The 19,991-nt window shown below is 38.7% G+C and overlaps 2 protein-coding genes across 4 annotated transcripts in view; one reads left to right on the top strand and one right to left on the bottom strand.

Annotated features, from left to right (window-relative positions):
* Nucleotides 1–631: 631 nt before the first annotated feature.
* DNASE2B (deoxyribonuclease 2 beta) lies at nt 632–14,813 on the bottom strand. Of its 3 annotated transcripts, XM_060024382.1 has the most exons (7): nt 14,297–14,813; nt 11,126–11,303; nt 8,344–8,427; nt 7,215–7,296; nt 4,727–4,888; nt 3,184–3,381; nt 632–1,131 (listed from the first exon to the last, which is right to left on the bottom strand). In XM_060024382.1, exons 1-7 carry the CDS (start codon nt 14,407–14,409, stop codon nt 791–793), a joined length of 1,158 nt encoding a protein of 385 aa, XP_059880365.1. In that variant the 5' UTR covers nt 14,410–14,813; the 3' UTR covers nt 632–790. The 3 variants fall into 3 exon arrangements, with proteins under 3 accessions (XP_059880365.1, XP_059880375.1, XP_059880384.1); XM_060024392.1 differs by lacking the exon at nt 8,344–8,427 and having other exon boundaries at nt 14,297–14,802; XM_060024401.1 differs by lacking the exons at nt 8,344–8,427; nt 11,126–11,303 and having other exon boundaries at nt 14,297–14,410.
* Nucleotides 14,814–15,149: 336 nt separating this feature from the next.
* LOC132433521 (uricase) overlaps nt 15,150–19,991 on the top strand; it is a 35,547-nt gene continuing 30,705 nt past the window's right edge. The window contains exon 1 of the mRNA XM_060024356.1: nt 15,150–15,231. Within this exon, the coding sequence (XP_059880339.1) occupies nt 15,205–15,231 (27 nt within the window). The 5' untranslated portion in view covers nt 15,150–15,204. The remainder of the gene's footprint in view (nt 15,232–19,991) is intronic.

The following is a 19,991-nucleotide window of genomic DNA, read 5'->3' as shown; positions in this document are numbered from 1 at the left end:
TCAAATTCCATCAGTCTTTTAAGTGTCAACTGGGCCAGGCTGTGTGCTATTTGCTTGAAGATACCTAGATATTATCTCCATTTCATAGAGAAGAAAACCAAGGCTCAGAGAGTTCAGGTGAATGGTCCAAGATCGTACAGTTAGTAAGTAGTAGCTCAAGAATGACCAATTAGACTTGACCATAAACCATTGAAAAGAACTCTAGGAGGAATATGACTAAGTAGTTTGATGTACAGAGAGATAGAAATTTTTTTTCTTCAAAAAAGGGTGAGGAGGAGAGTCAGGGAATTCTTTGTGAAGATGAAATTACTCTAAGAGATGGCCAGTCAATCCATGGACAATTGAGAGCTGACTAATCTGGAACAAAATTTTTTCTTTCACTCCTTCTATTCTCACTTTAGGTATACATAACAGAGTGTGTTTATGGCATATAAATGCTAAGTAGAGGGGTGGGATAGGGAGGGTGAGAGGGAGACGCAAGAGGAAGGAGATACGGCGATAAAGGTATATGTATAGCTGATTCACTTTGTTATAAAGCAGAAACTAACACACCATTGTAAAGCAATTATACTCCAATAAGGATGTAAAATAAATAAATAAATACATGCTAAGTAGATAAATTGCTACTATTTGGAAGATAAAATGGTAAGCATGGGAGAAAAACATTTTATTTGATGGTATGTGGACCATAAGTAAATTCACAGGCTTTTAATATATAAAGAATAGATCTAGTAGAAGAAGATACCATATCAGTGTTGAAAATGATAGCACATATGTCCTTTCACCAAGTTTAGTTACAGTTCTCATAATATAAAACTAATCCTTGGAATGCTTGGTAAATATGCTGATTCTGGGTACAAATGAATCCTCCACTTCTGAAGGCTTGGTGTGGGCTCCGATTTAGGTCTCCAATACATGTCCAGCGATTTTTGGTGCCCTTTTGGGAAATACACCATTTGGCATGATCCTGATAAGAGCTGAAATAAGATTGTCTAGATAACTTAATTGCTTTGACATTGTAGACATGGTAAGGAAGGGAGCAGTTTGAAGGAAGCTCTTGTCTCTTTCGCTGCCAGGTTTCTGTTAGCAAGTGAGTCTTCAACCGTTGAGCCATCCAGGCTGCAAAGATGTCTAGAGTTTATAAAGAGAAAAATAGTGAGGTTAGTATTTTTAAATCCCTGAAAATATCCTCAGGAATAGAATCATCACGCACCCCTGATATGTGGGTGTCACAAGCACATTAATAACAACATGACTGAGAGAGTGGATAGGAGAACATTTTGTAAACGCTAAAGTGATATGCAAATAAAAGTTATTATCATTATTACTAGGATGATATTGGTCTCTGAAAATGTCTTCTATTCCACACATACAAGAGAGCAATATAGGTTTTTGTCCTGAAAAGACCTTTGGAAAGAATAAGGATAGAGCAGTAACCAGAGGCCAGCATCTAGAGATCTTTATAAACCATGCCAAAGTGTTTGAATTTTCCTGAAATCAATGGGAAATTTTTTAAGGAGTGTTATTGGGGTATTAATAGAAACTGATTTATGACCATAAATATCAATTGAGAAGCAATGTGCAGGATGAATTGAGAAGGCTACATTAGATTGGAGAGAGGAAAACCACCAGCTTGTCACAATAAGTGTGGTAACAAACACAGGTGTGAACCATGGCCATGGCAGAAAGTTTAGAGGGGGTAAGGTAAATGTGAGTTATTAAGGACTGGGAACTGATTTAATTTGATGATTTGATAAGGGGGAAGAGAAAAAAAGAGGGATCAAGAGTTCTAGCGGACCATGCAGAATATGAGAAAAAGAGTGAGATATGTTAGGAATAATGATGAGATGAGTTTGGCGTGTTGAATTTTGTGTGGCTGTGCCACCCTGCGAGCAGAAATGTCCCACTCACTGATGAATACTTCTGTCAGAACAGAGGTCTAGGGTGGAGATCTAGACTTGGGAATCACCTAGCAGGAATATGTATATGCGATAAGGGTAAGTAGAGGACCACAGGGCAACCTAGTCACATAAGGAGTATGCAGAGGAGGAGGACCTGGCAGAAGAGACTTATAAGAAGTGGGAGGAAGACCAAAAGACTGTGTACTTCCAAAATTCAGGGAGGAGAATGTTTCAAAAGAAAGGGTTCCAACTGTGCCAAATTCTGCAGAAGCTATTTCTGTCCTGTTAATTTTGGGATCTCTAATGCCTAACACAGGCAAGTAGTAGGCATTCAGTAAATTTTATTCAATATTAAAGGAAGGAAGGAAGTTAGGAAGGAAGGAACGAATGAAGGAACGAATGAAGTAAGTTAGGAAGGAAGGAAGGTAAGAAGTTAGGAAGGAAGGAAGGACGGAAGGAAGGAAGGAAGTTAGGAAGGAAGTTAGAAGGAAGGAAGGAAGGAAGGAAGACAGTGAGGTCAATTAAGATGGCCATTGGTGACTGGAGAGAGACTGTAAGGTCTACAGACAGAGAAGCAAGACTGTAGTCAAGGAGCAGTGAGCAAGTAAAGACCCTGAAGAGTTTTCTAAAAGTAAATTTAGAAGAAAAAAAAAAACAGAGATATAGGGAATCTAGAATTGAGGGAGGGTTTTTAGGAATGTTTATATTCTAAGGGGCTTGTAGAGCAGGAGAGCTGAAGTAGAAGAGGGAGAACAGGTTGAGTTTATGAAAGTATTCTGAGGCTGGGATAGGTTCCAGGGCACGGAGTGCACTACTTCTGTTTGGATGAGAGAAAACTGGTAAAAAAAGAATGAAAATAGCTTAGATTGTTGAGGGTGGGGTGTGCTCTTGAAGTGGTTTCTTTCTGGTGATTTCTATTCTCTCTATGAAGGAAAAGGTGAAGAGGCAGGACTTGAGGGTAAGGAAGGCTTAAAATAACTACTTAGGGAGTGAAAGAAAAAGGAGACAGCTTGGTTCTGTGCCCAGCTGAGGATGGAGACTGAGTTTTTACTGGCCTCTGGCTAGATGGTTGTGAGATACTTTTGTGGTTGGATCAGCAACCCTTCTATTCAAGTGGCTAATATTTTAATTGGCCCTTGGTGTCCCTTCTCCCTTTCCTTTCTTTGTCCTCCTTCCTTTTCTACTTCTACTCCCCTGAATAATCAGAATATTTCCTCTTTTCAATCCAAAGTGAGTCCAGCAGCAGTGTAATAGCATATTGTTTGATGATGGGCTTTCATACCGTCAAGAAAATAATCAGACTTTGCAAAATGGAGGAATTTTTGTCCCTGGGCTGACTGAAGTGTGGTGAGATGCCGGCCAGGGATCTCTGATGAGCTGGATCTGGCACACAGCTGGGGCATGTGAACGAGCTCCTGGTGAAAGGTTACTGGGATGGAACAGCTATAAATGTTTGGGTTGCAGACCAAGAGCTGAGAATCTGAATCAAGAAACAATAAAGAAAAGTTGAGAATTAAGACACAAATGGAAATGCTTGTTGGTATTTTAGGTCTTGTTGTGAATTAAAAAACTAAATAGAATGAAAAACAAAAGCAAAAGTATTCCCTTCTTTAAGCCAATAGCCTTCAAACTTTTGGTTAAAATAGTTGACACTCCCTACTTTCCAGGCATTATTATGTGGGTTTACTAATTTAATCAGAACAACCTTATTATTAGGTAAGTTCTTTTATCATTATCCTCATTTTATAGATAAATTAATGGAGAATTTATGTCACATGCCTAAGGTTATAAGCTTGTAACTGAAGGAGTTGGTATTAAAGCCCAGGCAGTCTGGTCTTGGAGGCCATGTGTTTTTTCTCCCATGTGTACACATACAAAAGTAGAGAACACCCATGTACTGATCATCCAGCTCCAAGAATGACCAACTCATCAGCATGCACACCTAATCTCTATGCTATTAAGCTCTCTAATCATTATAGGAACTCAGCTAGTTAGACTAGGGCTTAATTTGGGTGAGAGGCTCAATAATCCTTTCCATAAGATGGAAATTTGATAAAAAACAAAAATATTCTAAACCTCCTATATCCAGAGGCAAATAATCACTCTTTACTATTTAGCAGCTTCCTCAGTAAAAAGTGATTGGTAAAATACCATTCCTACTTCTCTTCCCTATTCCTACTTTGGATTTTCCAAATCCAAGTATTTTTGGCCCTTTGAGCTTGAGATCTTAAGGGAAGATCATCTGGTTTATGCTCCGAAGTGTCATGTTGGTGGCCTATAGGCAACATGAGGTCAACACAATTTAAAAAATAAATAAGATTGAGACCATATTTGAAAATCAAAGGATCTATCTCCCTCTTTCCTTCCCTCTCTTGTATTCTTACATCCTCCCCTAGGTTTCTGCTTCCTCTAAAAATATGGAGATGTAAGTCTGTATTCCCACAAAACCACAGTATAATGAAGCTGAAGCTTTTGAGGGAAGCTAGGGGAGAGTCAACAACCCAGTTTGTCACTGTCCCCACTGCCCATGCAATGTCCACCTGTGTCACCCATTTTTGTTACCTGCCTGGCCCCTGTAGACATTTGAAACTACTGTCTCTGATCAAGTTCAAAGACTTCATTGGTGGACCAGGAAAGCAAGGTCCAGTAAGTGAGCCTGCCCGAGATCTCACCAAAGCCAATATTAGAATCTAGGTATCAGAGGGTTTATGAATAGAGAAGCAAATGAAGTGATAAATTTATTAATATATTTCCAAAGCCCTTCTTCAATATTGTTATCTCTCTTTCTCTCTCTCTCTCTCTTTTTTTACACACTCTAGTGTTACCTATTGCTTCATACTGGTTGTACTTGAAAGTTATGCAGATGCCAGTTTGTCCATTTCGTCTCCCTGTGGGTGGATACTCATAGCCTTCTTCAGGAATTGGAGGAAAATGGGGAATGGAATGAATCAACCAGAACCCCTGGATTCTGTTCCACAGAAGTAAACCTACCAAAGATACAGTAAATACAGATAAATTAGAAAAACAAAGCTCCTTTTAAAAAAACAGAGTTCAAAGCTACAACATTTAAGCCCTTTATACTTCAGGCTAATTTTTTATTAGGCTAATAATTACAAGGATCACGTTTTTTTTCAATAATTTCAGAACCAATTCAGGTACACATCATATTGCCCCATTACTGTTAATAACCCACCACAAAAGGGAGCTAGGGCAGCCACCCTGTGAAGAGTTGAGAGGCATTTCATGTTGAAACTACAAGGAAAATTTGTTTTGGCAGAATGCAAATTTGCTAAATTGGTATTTGACCTTGTTAGACTATGTAGTCACCTGGCAAGCTTCAGATAATGTCTTTACTGCTAAGCAGCTAAGCTATTTTCAAAAGCCAGCTAAAAAGCAGAATTGAAAGAGAAAATATCAAATGAAAACATGTACTTGCAGTAATTTATTGTCAGAAACTGATGCTCATTTATGTGCAGAATTCACCCAGTTCCACAAGATTGAAAAAAGAGGCAGAGAGAAAAAAAACAGGGAAGCCATGTTCTAAAGCACCCCAGTTAATTGTATTTAGTAAAAATCTCTAGAGCAGACTAACATGAAAGCCAGAAGAGAAGAAAACAGAAAGATTTTCATCATCTTGTGACATGGCACAAAGAACCCTGTCCAACAGGCATCTATGACTATTTCTGTGTTTATAAATATATCAAGACAGTTTTGGTATGCTAACTAGACTTTCCAGTTTGCATACGACCATGGAGACATAAAAGTCATGTTTGCCTTAGTGTTAGAACAGAAACCAAATGCCTGCCAGTTATTTCTTTTTCAAAGAACACACTTTAAGGAAGCAGGGTATTTGTCAGTGACTTTGTCAGTGGCTATGGAATCAATACCTGTGTCGAGATGGAAAATGTTCAAAGTTCAGTTGCCTCACAGAGCTGGATGATCTTCATGGACTCTCTTCGGCCCAGATGAGTATTGCTGTTTGTCTGAAATCCTAACTTCCTGGTACAAATGCCACAGGATGTCGGGACACCTGTTGGCAGGGAACTCCCCAATGTGACATCAGGTCCCACTCCTTTTCCAGCCTTTTTTCTAAACCCTTGTATCAACTAACAGGGTGGAGCGAAAATGGTGGTGGGAGGTTGGTAAAGGAGAGGTTGCAGAATGCGGCATGTTATAAAAATTGTTGGGTTCCATGCAAATAGGACCATCAAGAAGGCAACTTAGCTAAATCAAAGGCTTTCAATGCTCATGACATTTGACAGCCATTACAAATGATATTCTTAATCAGAGGTTGCAAACAGGCAGCCCACAGGCCAAATCTAGCCTGCAGATACATATTATTATGCTTGCAGAGTATTTTTTAAAACTTTGAATTTATTACCAACATTTAAAAACTGGGGAGATTTCCCACAACCTCTAATTTTCTCTGGAAAAATTGCATTCCCACAAGGCAAGCTGAATAGTAACTGCTTCCTTAGAGCAAGTATATACTCTCCAGTTGTCTAGTTACCTGCCAGTTCAGCCCCCTTGGCTTGCTGACATCACTTGCCTGCCTCTGAAGACATTTGAGTTTGGAACCTTCTGAAGAATACTTGTTGCCATGGAAAGTTATTCATGGTATATTAAGTTGAAAAAAGTTTGAAGTAGTCATTACAGTAGTTTTATAAAAATGTTTCAAAATATGTATCATAGAAAAAGTAGAAAGTATTAAGTGTAATTATCTAATGAGTATTAGGTTTACAGATTTTTTGTTTACTATCATTTTGAATTTTTCATTAACATATATATACATAGCTTATAAATTGAAAAATACCAAAAATCACTATAATAAAAATTATTATAATTATAGAACAAAATATATAACAACAAAAATTACTATAATATAAAAAATATTTTTAAATACTTTTTCAAAAATGTTTACTGTATTTCAAATGGAACTTGACACTAAGAAGGGTGAATTTTACTCTATGCAAATTATACCTCTATAAACCTGACTAAAATGTGTGTACAGTATACACACACACACATATATAAATAGTCTGGCTGGTATTCCCAGTAGTCAATATTGGATTTCTTCTTTAAAGTATATATTAAAAGATACATTAAGAAATAAAATGGAATTTGTGAGAAGGATATTGCAAAGTCAAAGTATATCATTATAACCTGTGATACAGAAATCACTCATTTTGATAACTCAGACCATTAAAAAGAAAAGCTATCTTTTTAGTATGGAGTATAAGACTACTGAAGATGGAATGTTTACAAAAATACTGATTTCCAGTAGGAAAGAGAAAATAAGAGCCTTTGTCATACCTTTGGTGTGTCCATACTTTCTGCTGTAATTCATGGATTTAGGGACTCCATCGTTGTATATTAGATAGGCTGTGCTGTTATCCTGCAGGGACATTTTAGGGTTATAATGGCATAAATCTTTCACTCATAAATGCTCACAACATTTCTACCAGCTACCCGGCCTGCAATACAGAACTTTCATTAATACACATGAGAAGTCATCCGTTCTAATAGGCAGCTTTCCCATCGATATGAATTCTGTGACATGCAAGACAAGGGACAAGAAGTCCATTCTCAACCACACATGGTCTTGTCTTGTGTGACAGGAGCCCTGTGCATTGTGATGTGTGTGTGAGGGCAATATTCCTATTTCAGTTATTTTGGACCCATGTTTCTGATCTGGCAACTAGTGTATGATAAAGGGGTACTTAAATATTCATTCAGGAAATGCAGTAGGAACAACCAGCCAAGGATTACAGCTAAGTTTTCTCCATTGATATTATAGGCACAATGCGGAATTGGCTGTCAGGGTCTGATTTCCTCTGCCTACTTTGTGTTTCACTGCTTGGTCATAGCTTCCTGTTTAATCAGGTTTCCTCATTCTCTGCTTCTACTAGCTCCCTGATAGGGGAGGATTTTTCTTCAATCCATTTCTCCTGTCACTTCACCTTTTCAACTTGACATTTTCCTGCTTAAAAAAAGTGGTATAGTTGAATGTGATAATGGATTTCCTCTGGTAAGGCAACATGCGAGTACATTCCCCAAACAGTTGGTCAAATCTCTGAGTCAAAGTGAAGCTATTATTTTGATAGTATCTCTTTGTCATGTTTTGGAAACTTGCTTATATTTTTTCTGTGTCGTTCCATTTCAGTTGTGTCATGATGCAGTGACTTTTAATGAAGCCAATGATGTCAATATTAAAAAGTCTCAGTGACATAATTAAAAGCAGGAAAGGACAACCCATCCCCTTAAAAAAAGACCCTTTCTTGTCTCTTAGAAAAAAAAAAAAATCAATAACTGAGTTTCTTACAGTTGCTTCATTAGTTGATATAATCTAAAACCATTTTTTAAAAAAAGGCACAACATAGTCTCTACAGCATTCTTGGCTACTATGTTTAGGAATATTTAGGAAATTAAGCTGTTTTCTTACCTGCATTTTCTGTAATTGACCATCGCTACCGTTGGTGTTCAGATTCTCCACTGGAGAACTCTGACAGTTAGTTATCCTGTGAGCCTGTATGGAATGCGGTAACAAGGCCATTGTGTGCCTTTGGGGTACAATGTGGAAGGCCTCTGGGAAAATTCAGTAAGGAACTTAATTCTTCTAATAGATGAAGTTTAACATTCTAACCAGAGGTATAACAGCCAGCTAAGGTAAATGAGATGTAGCTCTAGTGAAAAGAAGCTCTCTCATAAAGCGAAAAAATCATGACCTAAGAATAGGACCTGGAGATTATCATACTAAGTGAAGTAAGTCAGACAGAGAAAGACAATATCATACGATACCGCTTATATGCAGAATCTAAAAAAATTGATACTAATGAACTTATTTACAAAACAGAAACAGACTCACAGACTTGGAGAACAAACTTATGGTTACCAGGGGGAAGGATAGTGGGGAGGGATAGATTGGGAGTTTGGGATTGACATGTACACACTGCTATATTTAAGATAGATAACCAACAAGGACCTACTGTGTAGCACAGGGAACTCTGCTCAATATTCTGTAATAACCTAAATGGGAGAAGAATTTGAAAAAGGATGCATGTATATGTATAACTGAATCACTTTGCGGTACACCTGAAACTAACACAATATTGTTAGTCAACTATGGTCCAATATAAAATTAAAATTAAAAAAGAAGAATAGGCAGACCTAGGCTTGTGCCTCTAGACCTTTTTTTTTTTTTTTTTTGGCCTCGTGGCTTGCAGGATCTTAGTTCCCCACCAGGGGTTGGGGTCCAACCCAGGCCCCCAGCAGTGGAAGCATGGAATCCTAACCACTGGACCACCAGCAAATTCCCAGGACATCTTTATTCCTTTAACACTTATGTTGGGTATTATTTTGACTACTGGATGTTGAATAAGAAGGGTACGGTCTCTGACCCCAGTCTAGCAGGGAATAGTCAGGTAAATATAGGCAACTGTGATATAGTTTGATAAGTGTTATTATCAAGGTATATGGAAGGTTCTCATTTACAAAGGCAAAGAAGGGATATTTTCCAACATAACCCCAATATTGGCATAACTTGACATTTGAGATTTAAAACCAGTTGGTCTGATCTTGCATTCTACTCTCTGTCAGAAGTTCAATTCCAGATCAGAAGGTGGGGAAGTTGTGTTCTCATGGTCACTTCTGGCACATAGTTCCAACTTCCAGAGAACACTCAGTCTTTTTGGTTGTTCTTCTTTGGGCTCCATGCCAATCAGACATGGAAATCAGCCCCTTTACTGCCATTTTCTTCCCAGAATCCACCACTCAAGACATTGCGTGTGAGCAGGTTTTACAGAAGGTATGAAACATTGAATGGTTTTACATCACCAAGCTGACCTGCCTCCAATCTCCCTCCATGTTCTGTATACTTTTTAATTCCTAGCTCCCATCTACCCCTTCTTTATTTTGCAGAGCAGTTTAGCTCTCATGCCCTCCTAGGCTCTGGGGCTACTTTTGCACTTCCAAAGATCATTATTATAGTTTGCCAAACGAAGACCCATCTTCCCCAAATAAGATAAATGACAGAGGCTGCAGTGTTGCTCTTGCCTTTCTCTTCTTGGACAGTCTGCAAGAATGTGTTTATTTTCTCACTGATGGGTTATACTCCAGGCTTTCCATCCCCAACCTTGGAAAGCAGAAGCAGCTATAGGTAGTTTTGCTTTTATACAATAATCGACTAATTCAAAGCAGGGATGTTGCTGAGAATGAACAATTTCTAAAAGCCTCTAGGACAGTGTTTGGAACATCACATGTACTCAAACAGCTTACAAATAAGTTTTGACTTTGTAACTTGGCTCCGATGGCTGGTCTTAATGACAGGTGAATAAAGTGGATATTTGTGCACAAGGTGACAGCTCTCTGCATATTTTCAGTAAATGTTCAAATAGTGGTGCTAGAGTCTAACTCAGTATTGTTGTGGGGATTAAATTAGTTGACATATGTAAAGACCCAGCACGTTGTAAGTGCTGAGTTATTTTACATATTTACTTCTCTATAAATTATTGTTAGGAAATGCATAGATGAGTATAATTGGATGTTAATTATTGTTCGATTTTACTTGTCACCCCTGGTTGAAAAGCAGTATCTTGTCACTGAACAGCAGATGGTGCCTGGAATGTTGGGAGACTGCCCACACTGAGGTAGCTAACTCATTGCCTGATGGAGTCCAGATAGCAGGTTTAAGCTCCATATTCAGGCAAGTTAGTTCCAGGGCCTTGAACTAGAGCCCTAGCTCTCAACCTACTATTTTGAAAATAATTAATTAAAAGGAAGACCAAGTGGAACCCTTTACTTTTCCCACCAAACTCATCCCACCATGGCTTAAACAACCCATAACTCATGGCATATTGATCACAGATCTATATTGCATTGTAATAGGAGAGGGCTCTTCTCTCTATTTCCATTAAAGGAGTAAGATAGCAAGTACTGAGCACATTGGCAGAGTTTGGCAGCCAAAAGATTTCAATATGTAATTAGTTCACACTTTGCCCAGTGATGCCATTGGACATAGTGCCGAACATATCAACAATTTGGCATTGCTATGGAGTATGTTGATGTATTCCCTAAGGTCTTAGTTAGATTGATTCAGATTCTGAGCTAGCTTACTTCCAGTTGCTAGGATTGGGCACTGGGTAGACAAGGAGTTAAAATCTTTTGGAAGCCTTGGAGTCTGTATTATGCATTTTATATGATTCAAATAAATGATAACTATAACATACCTCGGAAGCATATGCTTCATATAGCTGTTGTAATGTCCTTCCCAAAACACTCTTGGTGGTATTCATTAGTTGCTTACTCCTTCTCCAGCTTCTGGTTGCAGAGTCTAGGTATAGGTACTCTACCCCAGTCTCTCTACTTTCCTTGTCTTGCCTTTTAGGCAACTTATAAAATGTAAACCTAACAAAAGAAATAATTATGAATTACTAACATTTCCTAACTCTTTCCCTGATGGCAGCCACTGTGTCAAGCACTTAAACGTATCATTTCACTTATGTTTCACCGAAGGCCTCTAAGTCTAAGGAAGGGGATTTGCGCAAGCTCTCTGCCTCTCTTTCCACCCTTACTGTTGCTCCTTCCCAATGAAGGAAATGCAAATCTGACTGTACGTGTTCTAAAAACATTTACTGGCCTGGGTGGTGGGATCCCCATAGTAGAAGTTCGCACACTTTGAGAATGGCTTCTCTGTTCTTTCCACAGAAAGAACAGAACTCTGTTCTTTCCTTTCCTTTCTCTTCTCTGTTTTTCTCTGCTGCCTTAGGTGCTTGGCATGCTCATCTCTTTGTAGTGGGCTGGCTGGGTCTGAGGTTTGGGTTTAGTCATCAGAGTCAGTGGAGGCTTTCTTGAGCCTCTGGCCTAAGCCACATTCTTCAGCTCAGTTTATCAGAATGCTCTGCATTGAGGATTCAGGTCCAAGACCAGCCAATTGAGTAAATGCCTTGCTTTCTTTACTGTTGTCTCCTATCTGTATATCTCCTTTGGTTATCTCACAGGGAGGTGAGGTTGTTAGACCCGCATGGCATTCAGCCATTCTTGGATCATCTAACCCAGGGTTTCTCAGTGTGCTGTATTCACATTTTGGGCCCCATTATTCTCTGGGAGCCTGTTCTGTGCATTGTAGTATCCCTGGCCTCTTCCTATTAGATGTCAACAGTACTCCCCAAGTCGTGCCAATCAAAAATGTCTCCAGACATTGTCAAAAGTACCTGGAAGGCAAAATTGACCAGTTCTAGCCAAACACTCTTTAATAGCACAAACCCCACAATTAACCCTCAAATACTCACACTGGACCAAACATTGTAATGCATTCACTATTACCCCACAACAGTGTCTCACACTGCTGAGAAAAGCTTCAACGGTCACTTGGTTCTCATCAGTCTCATGTTTCCATTTATGTTCTTTCCTGCCCTGTCCAGGCTTTCTTACTCTCAGGGCCAGGTCCTCACACATGGCAGGAAACATGAAATTATTCTTTGATGCTGACCTCACGTTCCTCTGCCCTTTAACTCTTGCAGGTAGTTGTAGCAGCTCGAGATTGTGCCTCCCTGTCTGCTTAGCACAGCATTCTCTCTGACAGATATTGCTAAGTAATATGTCCATTCGGTTGTGGCAAAAATAAATTTTATAGATTGATCACAATTTGGTGGCCCACCAGTGAAATGTTTGTCAGCTATCATGGCATACCAATTAAGGACTAGTGCTTTTAAACATTTTCCTTGGGTGACTATCTCCAATTATAATCTGAAGATTTCTGAATCTATTTCTAGCCCAGATCTCTATGCTGAGGTCTAGATAAGCCCAAATACAAAGATGTCTCAGAGACCTCCAACTCCATATCTTCGAAACCAAGTTCACAATATTTTGCGACAACTCTACTCATCCCCTGCTCTTAGGGAACACATCCACACAGTCACAGAAGCCAGCAACCTGCAAGTCTTTCTTAACTTCTTCCTCTCTCCTACTCCCCTGTGCCTATCCATTACCAAGTCCTCTCAGTGTGTTCCTCCTCTCTATTTCCTCTTCTTTAACTTGGGTCCATACTTCTTCTCACCTGTAACACTGGTGAAGTCCTATTGGTTTCCATGACTCTAGACTAGTCCCCAGCCAGCTGGCCTTCAGAGTACTGCCAGTGGGCTTTCTAAAATGCAAATATGACTTTATCAAGTCCCCATCTGAAGTCTGTCAGTAGCTCCCTTTCATGGTCAAGTTCAGACTCAGCAGTTCAGCACATGAAGCCCCTCATGACCTGGCTCTCACCTATCTCTCTAAGCTCCCCTCTCCCCTCCTGCCATTTCCCCACGTTCTCCTGAAGCGCCAACTTTACTTAACTGCTTCCAAACTCTCCCCATTGCTTATTGCCTCTGGACCTCCTCATTGCTTCTTCATTGACCTGAGGTGCCCTTGCATCTCCCTTGTTTTTATAACTAACTCATAATTCTTCTCAAAACTTAGCTCAAAACTATTGGGTTGGCCAAAAAATTTGTTCGGGTTTTTCCATGCGATGGTATGGAAAAACCCGAACAAACTTTTTGGCCAGCCCAATACTTCCCCAGAGAAGTCTTCTGGGCTCTATCCTCCCCAATGCCCCATCTAATGCCCCATATATGCCTTTACCACATAACGATGAGCTCCTCGAGGGTAAGAACTATGTTTTGTTCATATTTGTATTTTCAAAACTCAGCACAGGGCTGGTGTGAGCTCAGTAACTGTTTGCTGAGAGACTGATTGAGTGGATCTATGTTCTCTAGCCTGAAGTTTACACAAAGCTTGATGCCAACCATAAAGGCTAACCTAAACACCCTAATTAAAGAGTGAAAAAGTGATCAAAGCTTTCGGAGAATCCATGACTGTAACTCAAAGCTGTGTTTCGTCTCTTTGACACTGCAGGAGACTGGTGACCTACCACCCACTCCAACAGCTGTCTGTGCTGTCCAATAAATAAGGTTAACCAAACAGTGCTCTGTACCATCAAGCCCTCTTTCTCCTTCACATAAGGAGACGCTCCAGTGTCAGGGAAAAATTAACCTCTCTCCTTCATCAACTCTAAAAGGATGTTGGAAGGGTTCTGTTAGGAAAGCCACAATGCAATTAAAGGAAATTGCCAACTGAGAGAAGCTGTCAGCTCTAATGCACCTCTGTGGCCACCAGCCTTGCCCTGCTGAGAGCATGAATCAGGCCCACGAGGGGCTGCTAAGCTCTTTCTCAAAGGGAAGCTCTCTCATTCAGAAGCCTACCCCTATCTGGATACGTGGCTCATTTATACACTTCAACTTGCTTTCTTTTTAAGGGGAGAGGTGGAGTGGAAGTCTCCTGAACTTCACAGTGCACCAGTTAGCCACCAGTACTCTGGCTTTCTATCTGCACGCACCAAGCCTTACATTTCATTTACCTACCAATCCACAGCTTCACCTTCCTCGTTTCTGCACGATATTGTTGTCGCCTTCAGGATCCCAAAGAGGCCAAGGAAGAGCAAAGCCAGGGGTGTTCTTAGAAGTCTTGCTGTCATTTTCTATCTGGCACCTTTATTCCATGGCACAGCAGGAAACTTTCCCCATGGATCGTGGAGTCTCAGTTTCAAGTCTCTCAGACTGTGCTGGCTCTGACATTTGATTCCATTTGCTTCTGCCATTTGCTGTTTAGGCATTTTCAGAATGGGACGAATCCCATGTAATTGTGTGATTCTGTCACAACATGCCGGCGTGACTCTGAATGCCTTTGTGCTGAATTGTTGACTGCTGAATAGTTTGCAACGTCATCAAAAAGTCCTGGCAAGAAAAAAGGGATGTATCGTTAACTCTTGGGAGTAAACATCATGTAGTATGAAATTCAGTGGACAGGAGAACTCTGTACTGATAAATAGATGTTGAATAAAATCTGTTTCATGTTTTTTCCCTTATGATTGTCTCTCTGTGAGTGAGAGCAAATGTTTGTGGTTCAGACATTACACAAAAATGACAAAACTTTATATCTTAGTAATAATTAGGATCTATCACTTGTAATATTCTCTATCTTAAGGAAACATTTCCTAAAGGGTACTTCAAAGGTTTGCTTCAAAGAAAGAGCAAATCCAGTTGTATTTTACTGAAGATGTTTACATAGCCTCTCCACCTCCTGGTTTTAGCCACTCAGCATGGTGCTTTACTCCAAAGAGGCCTTGGTGTCCAATTGGTTGCAACGCAATCAGGTAAACATATTGACCGCTCATGCTTCAGATCAAATAAAAATGTTACAAGCATCTGTTTTGCCCAAATTATTCTTTCCCATTCTTGAAACTGAATCTGAAGTTGAAGGCAAAGGGAAAATGGCTCATTTCCATGACTATACAAAGGTGAGACCATTCTCTTTTTGGAGGAGGGAAGAAGTAGATAGGCATATGAAAACATTTCTTTAAGTGCATGATGCCTTTGAATCAATTATTAAAGATGCTATAATAATAAATAGCAGTTTACTTTATGCCTGAAAGTCAGTATGGCTCTGATCTGTCCCTTTGCTTATGGATCCAGATCAGAGTCACTTAGGGATTCAGACTAAATTGGACCCTTGCAAACTGGATCACTTCTATGGTTGAGCTGGTGTTGTTCAGGATCCTTGGGGTTCATAAAAAACGAAGGGCTTAGAGCTCTTTCTCCTAAAACAGAATTTTGTGAGGAATGTTATGGGCCACCTGCCCACATTTTCCTGTGGTGCTGGCAAAAAGGGACCTCAACCCAAACTTGCTAAATAAGAATTCTTCCAGTTGGGCTCAAGAATCTACATTATTTACAAGTTTTTTGGTGATGCTGCGGCACCCTAAACTTTCAGACTTAATGCCCTGAGGCCAACGTTGTGCTGTATCTGGTTTCACAACCTACCAAACTGGTAAACTGAGAAGCATTTTTCTGACCATTCCTCCATGGGTATCATTTTATTTAATGTATGTGTTTACTGCACTCAGAAAAAAAGGATTTCAGCAGCCCCAAAATTTCATCAGTTTTTAAAAAAATTTCATAGCATGAAGTTTACTTTTCTAAGTTAAAGTGAAATAAATTTAATTTTATCTTGTGATAACTTTTGGTATTATAATGATAACAGGTGAGTACACTAGGCTTAGGATTCATTAATTCATATACAGAATGCAAGCAACTTGTTTTCATTTATGTAGGCTAAAGAACATTTGTTGAATAGGATATAAAATAATTCTTGTTTTCTCCTCATTACACGCTTAGCACAGTGCCTGGCAAATAGTAAATTATCCATAAATGTTAGCTAAGATTATTTTTACTACAACCTGAGCCCTTCCTGTGATTGAGCTGCAGGATATGTGTATTAGGATGGTTTTGCTAAAGCCAATTTTATTTCAAGATCTGGAAAAATGCAATTAGGTTCTTTCCTTTCAGGTGTCACTTTCAATAAGCTTTCTTAACTCTCGTTGTTGCTGAACTGGTCATGCTGATGGTCAGTCAACAACCTTCCTTATGCAATCACTAGGTGTCAAACACTGTACCGGTGGTTGAGGGGTTGCAGGGATTTCAACATTACCCTAAAGCCTAGATTCCAGTCCTGGGTTTTTACTAAAATCAGCAAAGCAATGTCGTGGAAGGAAGCACAGTGAATTTGGTGGATGGAGAAAACACAAACTGAGCAGAATGTTTTTCACATTACCCACTTTTGAAGCCCAATTAGTACAATATTATGAAAATATCACGTCTCCTTCACAATATGATTACCTCTATATAGTAGAACTAGTAGAAAATCCCTTCATTGTAATTTGGCCAAGTATAGTGAACAAAGACGAGTACTTTACTTGGTAATGAGCTTCTTTTTCAATGGTTGAAAGTTTGCATTCATTCATCCAATAATCCTAGAAAATCTCAGTCTTTTTTTTAAATTTAATTAGAGTTTACAATGTTGTGTTAATTACTGCTGTACAGCAAAGTAATTCAGTTATACATTCATATTCTTTTCTTTTATAGGCTTTTCCATTATGGTTTATCATAGGATAGTGAATATAGTTCTCTGTGCTATACAGTGGGACCTTGTTGTTTATCCATTCTCTATATAAAAGCTTACATCTGCTAACCCAAACCTCCCACTCTATCCCTCCCTCAACCCTCACCCCCTTGGCAACCACCAGTCTGTTCTCTATGTCCATGCTTCTGTTTCCATTTCATAGATAGGTTCATTTGTATCATATTTTAGATTCCACACATATAAGTGATATCATATGGCATTTGCCTTTCTCTTTCTGACTTACTTCGCTTAGTATGATAATCTCTAGTTGTGAAAATCTCAGTCCTGATTTCTTCAAATTTTGCCTCTTCCACATTCTCTCTATCGTATGTTTCTAGTACATTTTTAATACTATTCTTTAAAATTTTTTTTAATTGTAGTTGATTTACAATGTTGTGTTAGTTTCAGGTGCACAGTAAAGAATATATATATATATCCTTTTTTTAACATCTTTATTGGAGTATAATTGCTTTACAATGTTGTGTTAGTTTCAGCTCTATGTATACATATAACCCCATATTCCCTCCCTCTTGCGTTTCCCTCCCACCCTCCCTATCCCACCCCTCTATGTGACCACAAAGCACCAAGCTGAACTCCCTGTGCTATGCGGCTGCTTTCCACTAGCTATCTATTTTACAATTGGTAGTGTATATATGTCCATGCCATTCTCTCACTTCGTCCCAGTTTACCCTTCCCCCTCCCCGTGTCCTCAAGTCCATTCTCTACATCTGCTTCTTTATTCCCGTCTTGCCCCTAGGTTCTTCATGATTTTTTTTCCCCTTAGATTCCATATATATGTGTTAGCATATGGTATTTGTTTTTCTCTTTCTGACTTACTTCATTCTGTATGACAGACTCTAGATCCGTCCACCTCACTACAAATAACTCAATTTTGTTTCGTTTTATGGCTGAGTAATATGCCATTGTATATATGTGCCACATCTTCTTTATCCATTCATCTGTCGATGGACACTTAGGTTGCTTCCATGTCCTGGCTACTGTAAGTAGTGCTGCAGTGAACATTGTGGTACATGTCTCTTTTTGAATTATGGTTTTCTCAGCGTACAACATGGACCTACTGTATAGCACAGGGAACTCTACTCAATATTTTGTACTAACCTACATTGGAAAAGAATCTGAAAAAGAATATATATATTCTGATCCAGATAAAAGTCAATGTTCAACTCAAAAGTAGCGGAATATATATATTCTTTTTCAGATTATTTTCCCATGTAGGTTATATTACAAAATATTGAGTAGAGTTCCTGTGCTATACAACAGGTCCTTGTTGTATATACAGTATATACAGGTCCTATTTTATATACAGTAGTGTATATATGTTACTCCCAAATTCCTAATTTATCCCTCTCCCCAACCTTTCTGCTTTGGTAACCATAAGTTTGTTTTCTATGTCTTTGAGTCTGTTTCTGTTTGGTAAATAAGTTCATTTCTAGTACATTTTATGTCTCTTTCATATATTCTATCTCATGTGTGTCTGCATTAATCCCTGATTCTTTATTTGGATCAATCTCCAGTTCTCTAATTCTCTCTTTGGCAAGATTAATCTGTTACTTTACCTCTTACAAATAACTAGTTCTTTCTTCAGTTGTGTTCAATCTGTTTCTTAATCCACTTATTAGTGCATTTCTAGAAGTTCTGTTGGGTTATTTTCCAAATTTTCTTTGTCTTTTTTATAGTGCCTTATTTCTTGCTCCAGAGAAGCTATGCAACCTTCTCTTTCATTTCTGCAAAAATATTAAATATATGACTTTTATTTTGTGTCTGATAATTCCAATCTTTGCTGGTCAGACTTTGCTACCTGTTATTTCTATGACTCTCTCTCATGATACTTTGCTACCATGTGTACCTTTGATTTTTGATTATGAGTTCATGTTCCTTAAAGCTTTATATGCGAGAATTTGAGGTTGAAATAAAGTTGGGTTTCTCCAGACCCTGGTCTGTGCTGGCTTCATCAAAGTGCAGTCATCCTGTGAGGACTCCTGGGAGTTAGACTGTTGGTTTTATTTATTTATCCTCAATAACCTTTTGAGGTATGGTTTACATACCATAAAATTTTCATATTTAAGTTCAACTTTAGTTTTGTTCAAACTGTTAAAAAACTGTTAATATACAGAGTAAAATCTAGAATGTGACAGAAAGTTGAATGCTTGTTGCATCATTATTTTGATGAAATGGGATGAGACAAACAAAATGACTCAGGCATTTGTAAAATAAAGAATTGTTCATGAAAAATGTGGTTAAAGGGAAATATAAGTAGAATAAGTGGAAGAGGACCAGACAGTTTTATTTGGTTAATTCCTACTCATCACTTAGGGGGCTTTATGGATACCAGTTCCTCCTGGAAGCCATCCCCCATCTCTCTCAATCCAGCTTAGGCGTCCCTTGCAATATAGTCCCAAAACCCACTGTATTTTTTCAATTAGAGTAATTATCACAATGTGTTCTAAATACTTGGTTTCTTTTCTGAAGTTCCTCTAGAAAGCAGAGGTCAGCAAACTCCTGTGGGTCAAATCTGGCCCACTGTCTGTTCCTGTAAATAAAGCTTTATTGGAATACAGTCACACTCATTCATTTATGTACTATGTATAGCTACTTTATGCCATAATGGCAGAGCTAAGTAGTTGCAACAGAGATCATACAGCCTGTAAAACCTAAAATACTCTTTGATTCTTTACCAGAAAAGTTTATTCTACTCTGAAGTTTGTTCTAATCTCTATCAGGGCAGAATAGTGACTGCCTTGTTTGCTGTTTATCTCCAGCACTTACCACGGTGCTTGTCACTAGAAGGAATTAAATAAATAGAGATGAATGTATGGATTGAATGAAAAAGGTTTCAGAGACTTCAGTTTTGGGTTTATGCAGGTTTTAGAATGAATTAAACCTAATCAGAGAAACAAATAAATGTGGGTATGTAGGTAAAATCCCATTATAAAGAACTTCACTATAATGTTATATCAGGGAGATAGCTGAGTATCATAAAAATAATCAGGCAAACCTGGGTTCCATGCCTGGTCCTACCTCTCATTAGCCATGCGGTTTTGACCAAACTATTTAACCTCATGAGTGTCAGCTTCCTTT

This window comes from Delphinus delphis, chromosome 1 (assembly GCF_949987515.2).
Source record: "Delphinus delphis chromosome 1, mDelDel1.2, whole genome shotgun sequence".
Classification (NCBI taxonomy): domain Eukaryota; kingdom Metazoa; phylum Chordata; class Mammalia; order Artiodactyla; family Delphinidae; genus Delphinus; species Delphinus delphis.
Note: the sequence above shows the minus strand (reverse complement) of the source record. Positions and strands in the feature narration are given on the sequence as shown.

Coding starts and splice junctions, on each gene's coding strand:
- DNASE2B (XM_060024382.1), bottom strand. CDS start 14,409: ATGACAGCAAGACTTCTAAGAACACCCCTGGCTTTGCTCTTCCTTGGC. Junction 4,889..7,214: donor AAAGTATGGACACACCAAAG/GTATGACAAAGG, acceptor TATCTTTGGTAG/GTTTACTTCTGTGGAACAGA. Junction 3,382..4,726: donor CAACCAGTATGAAGCAATAG/GTAACACTAGAG, acceptor TTCTTGATTCAG/ATTCTCAGCTCTTGGTCTGC.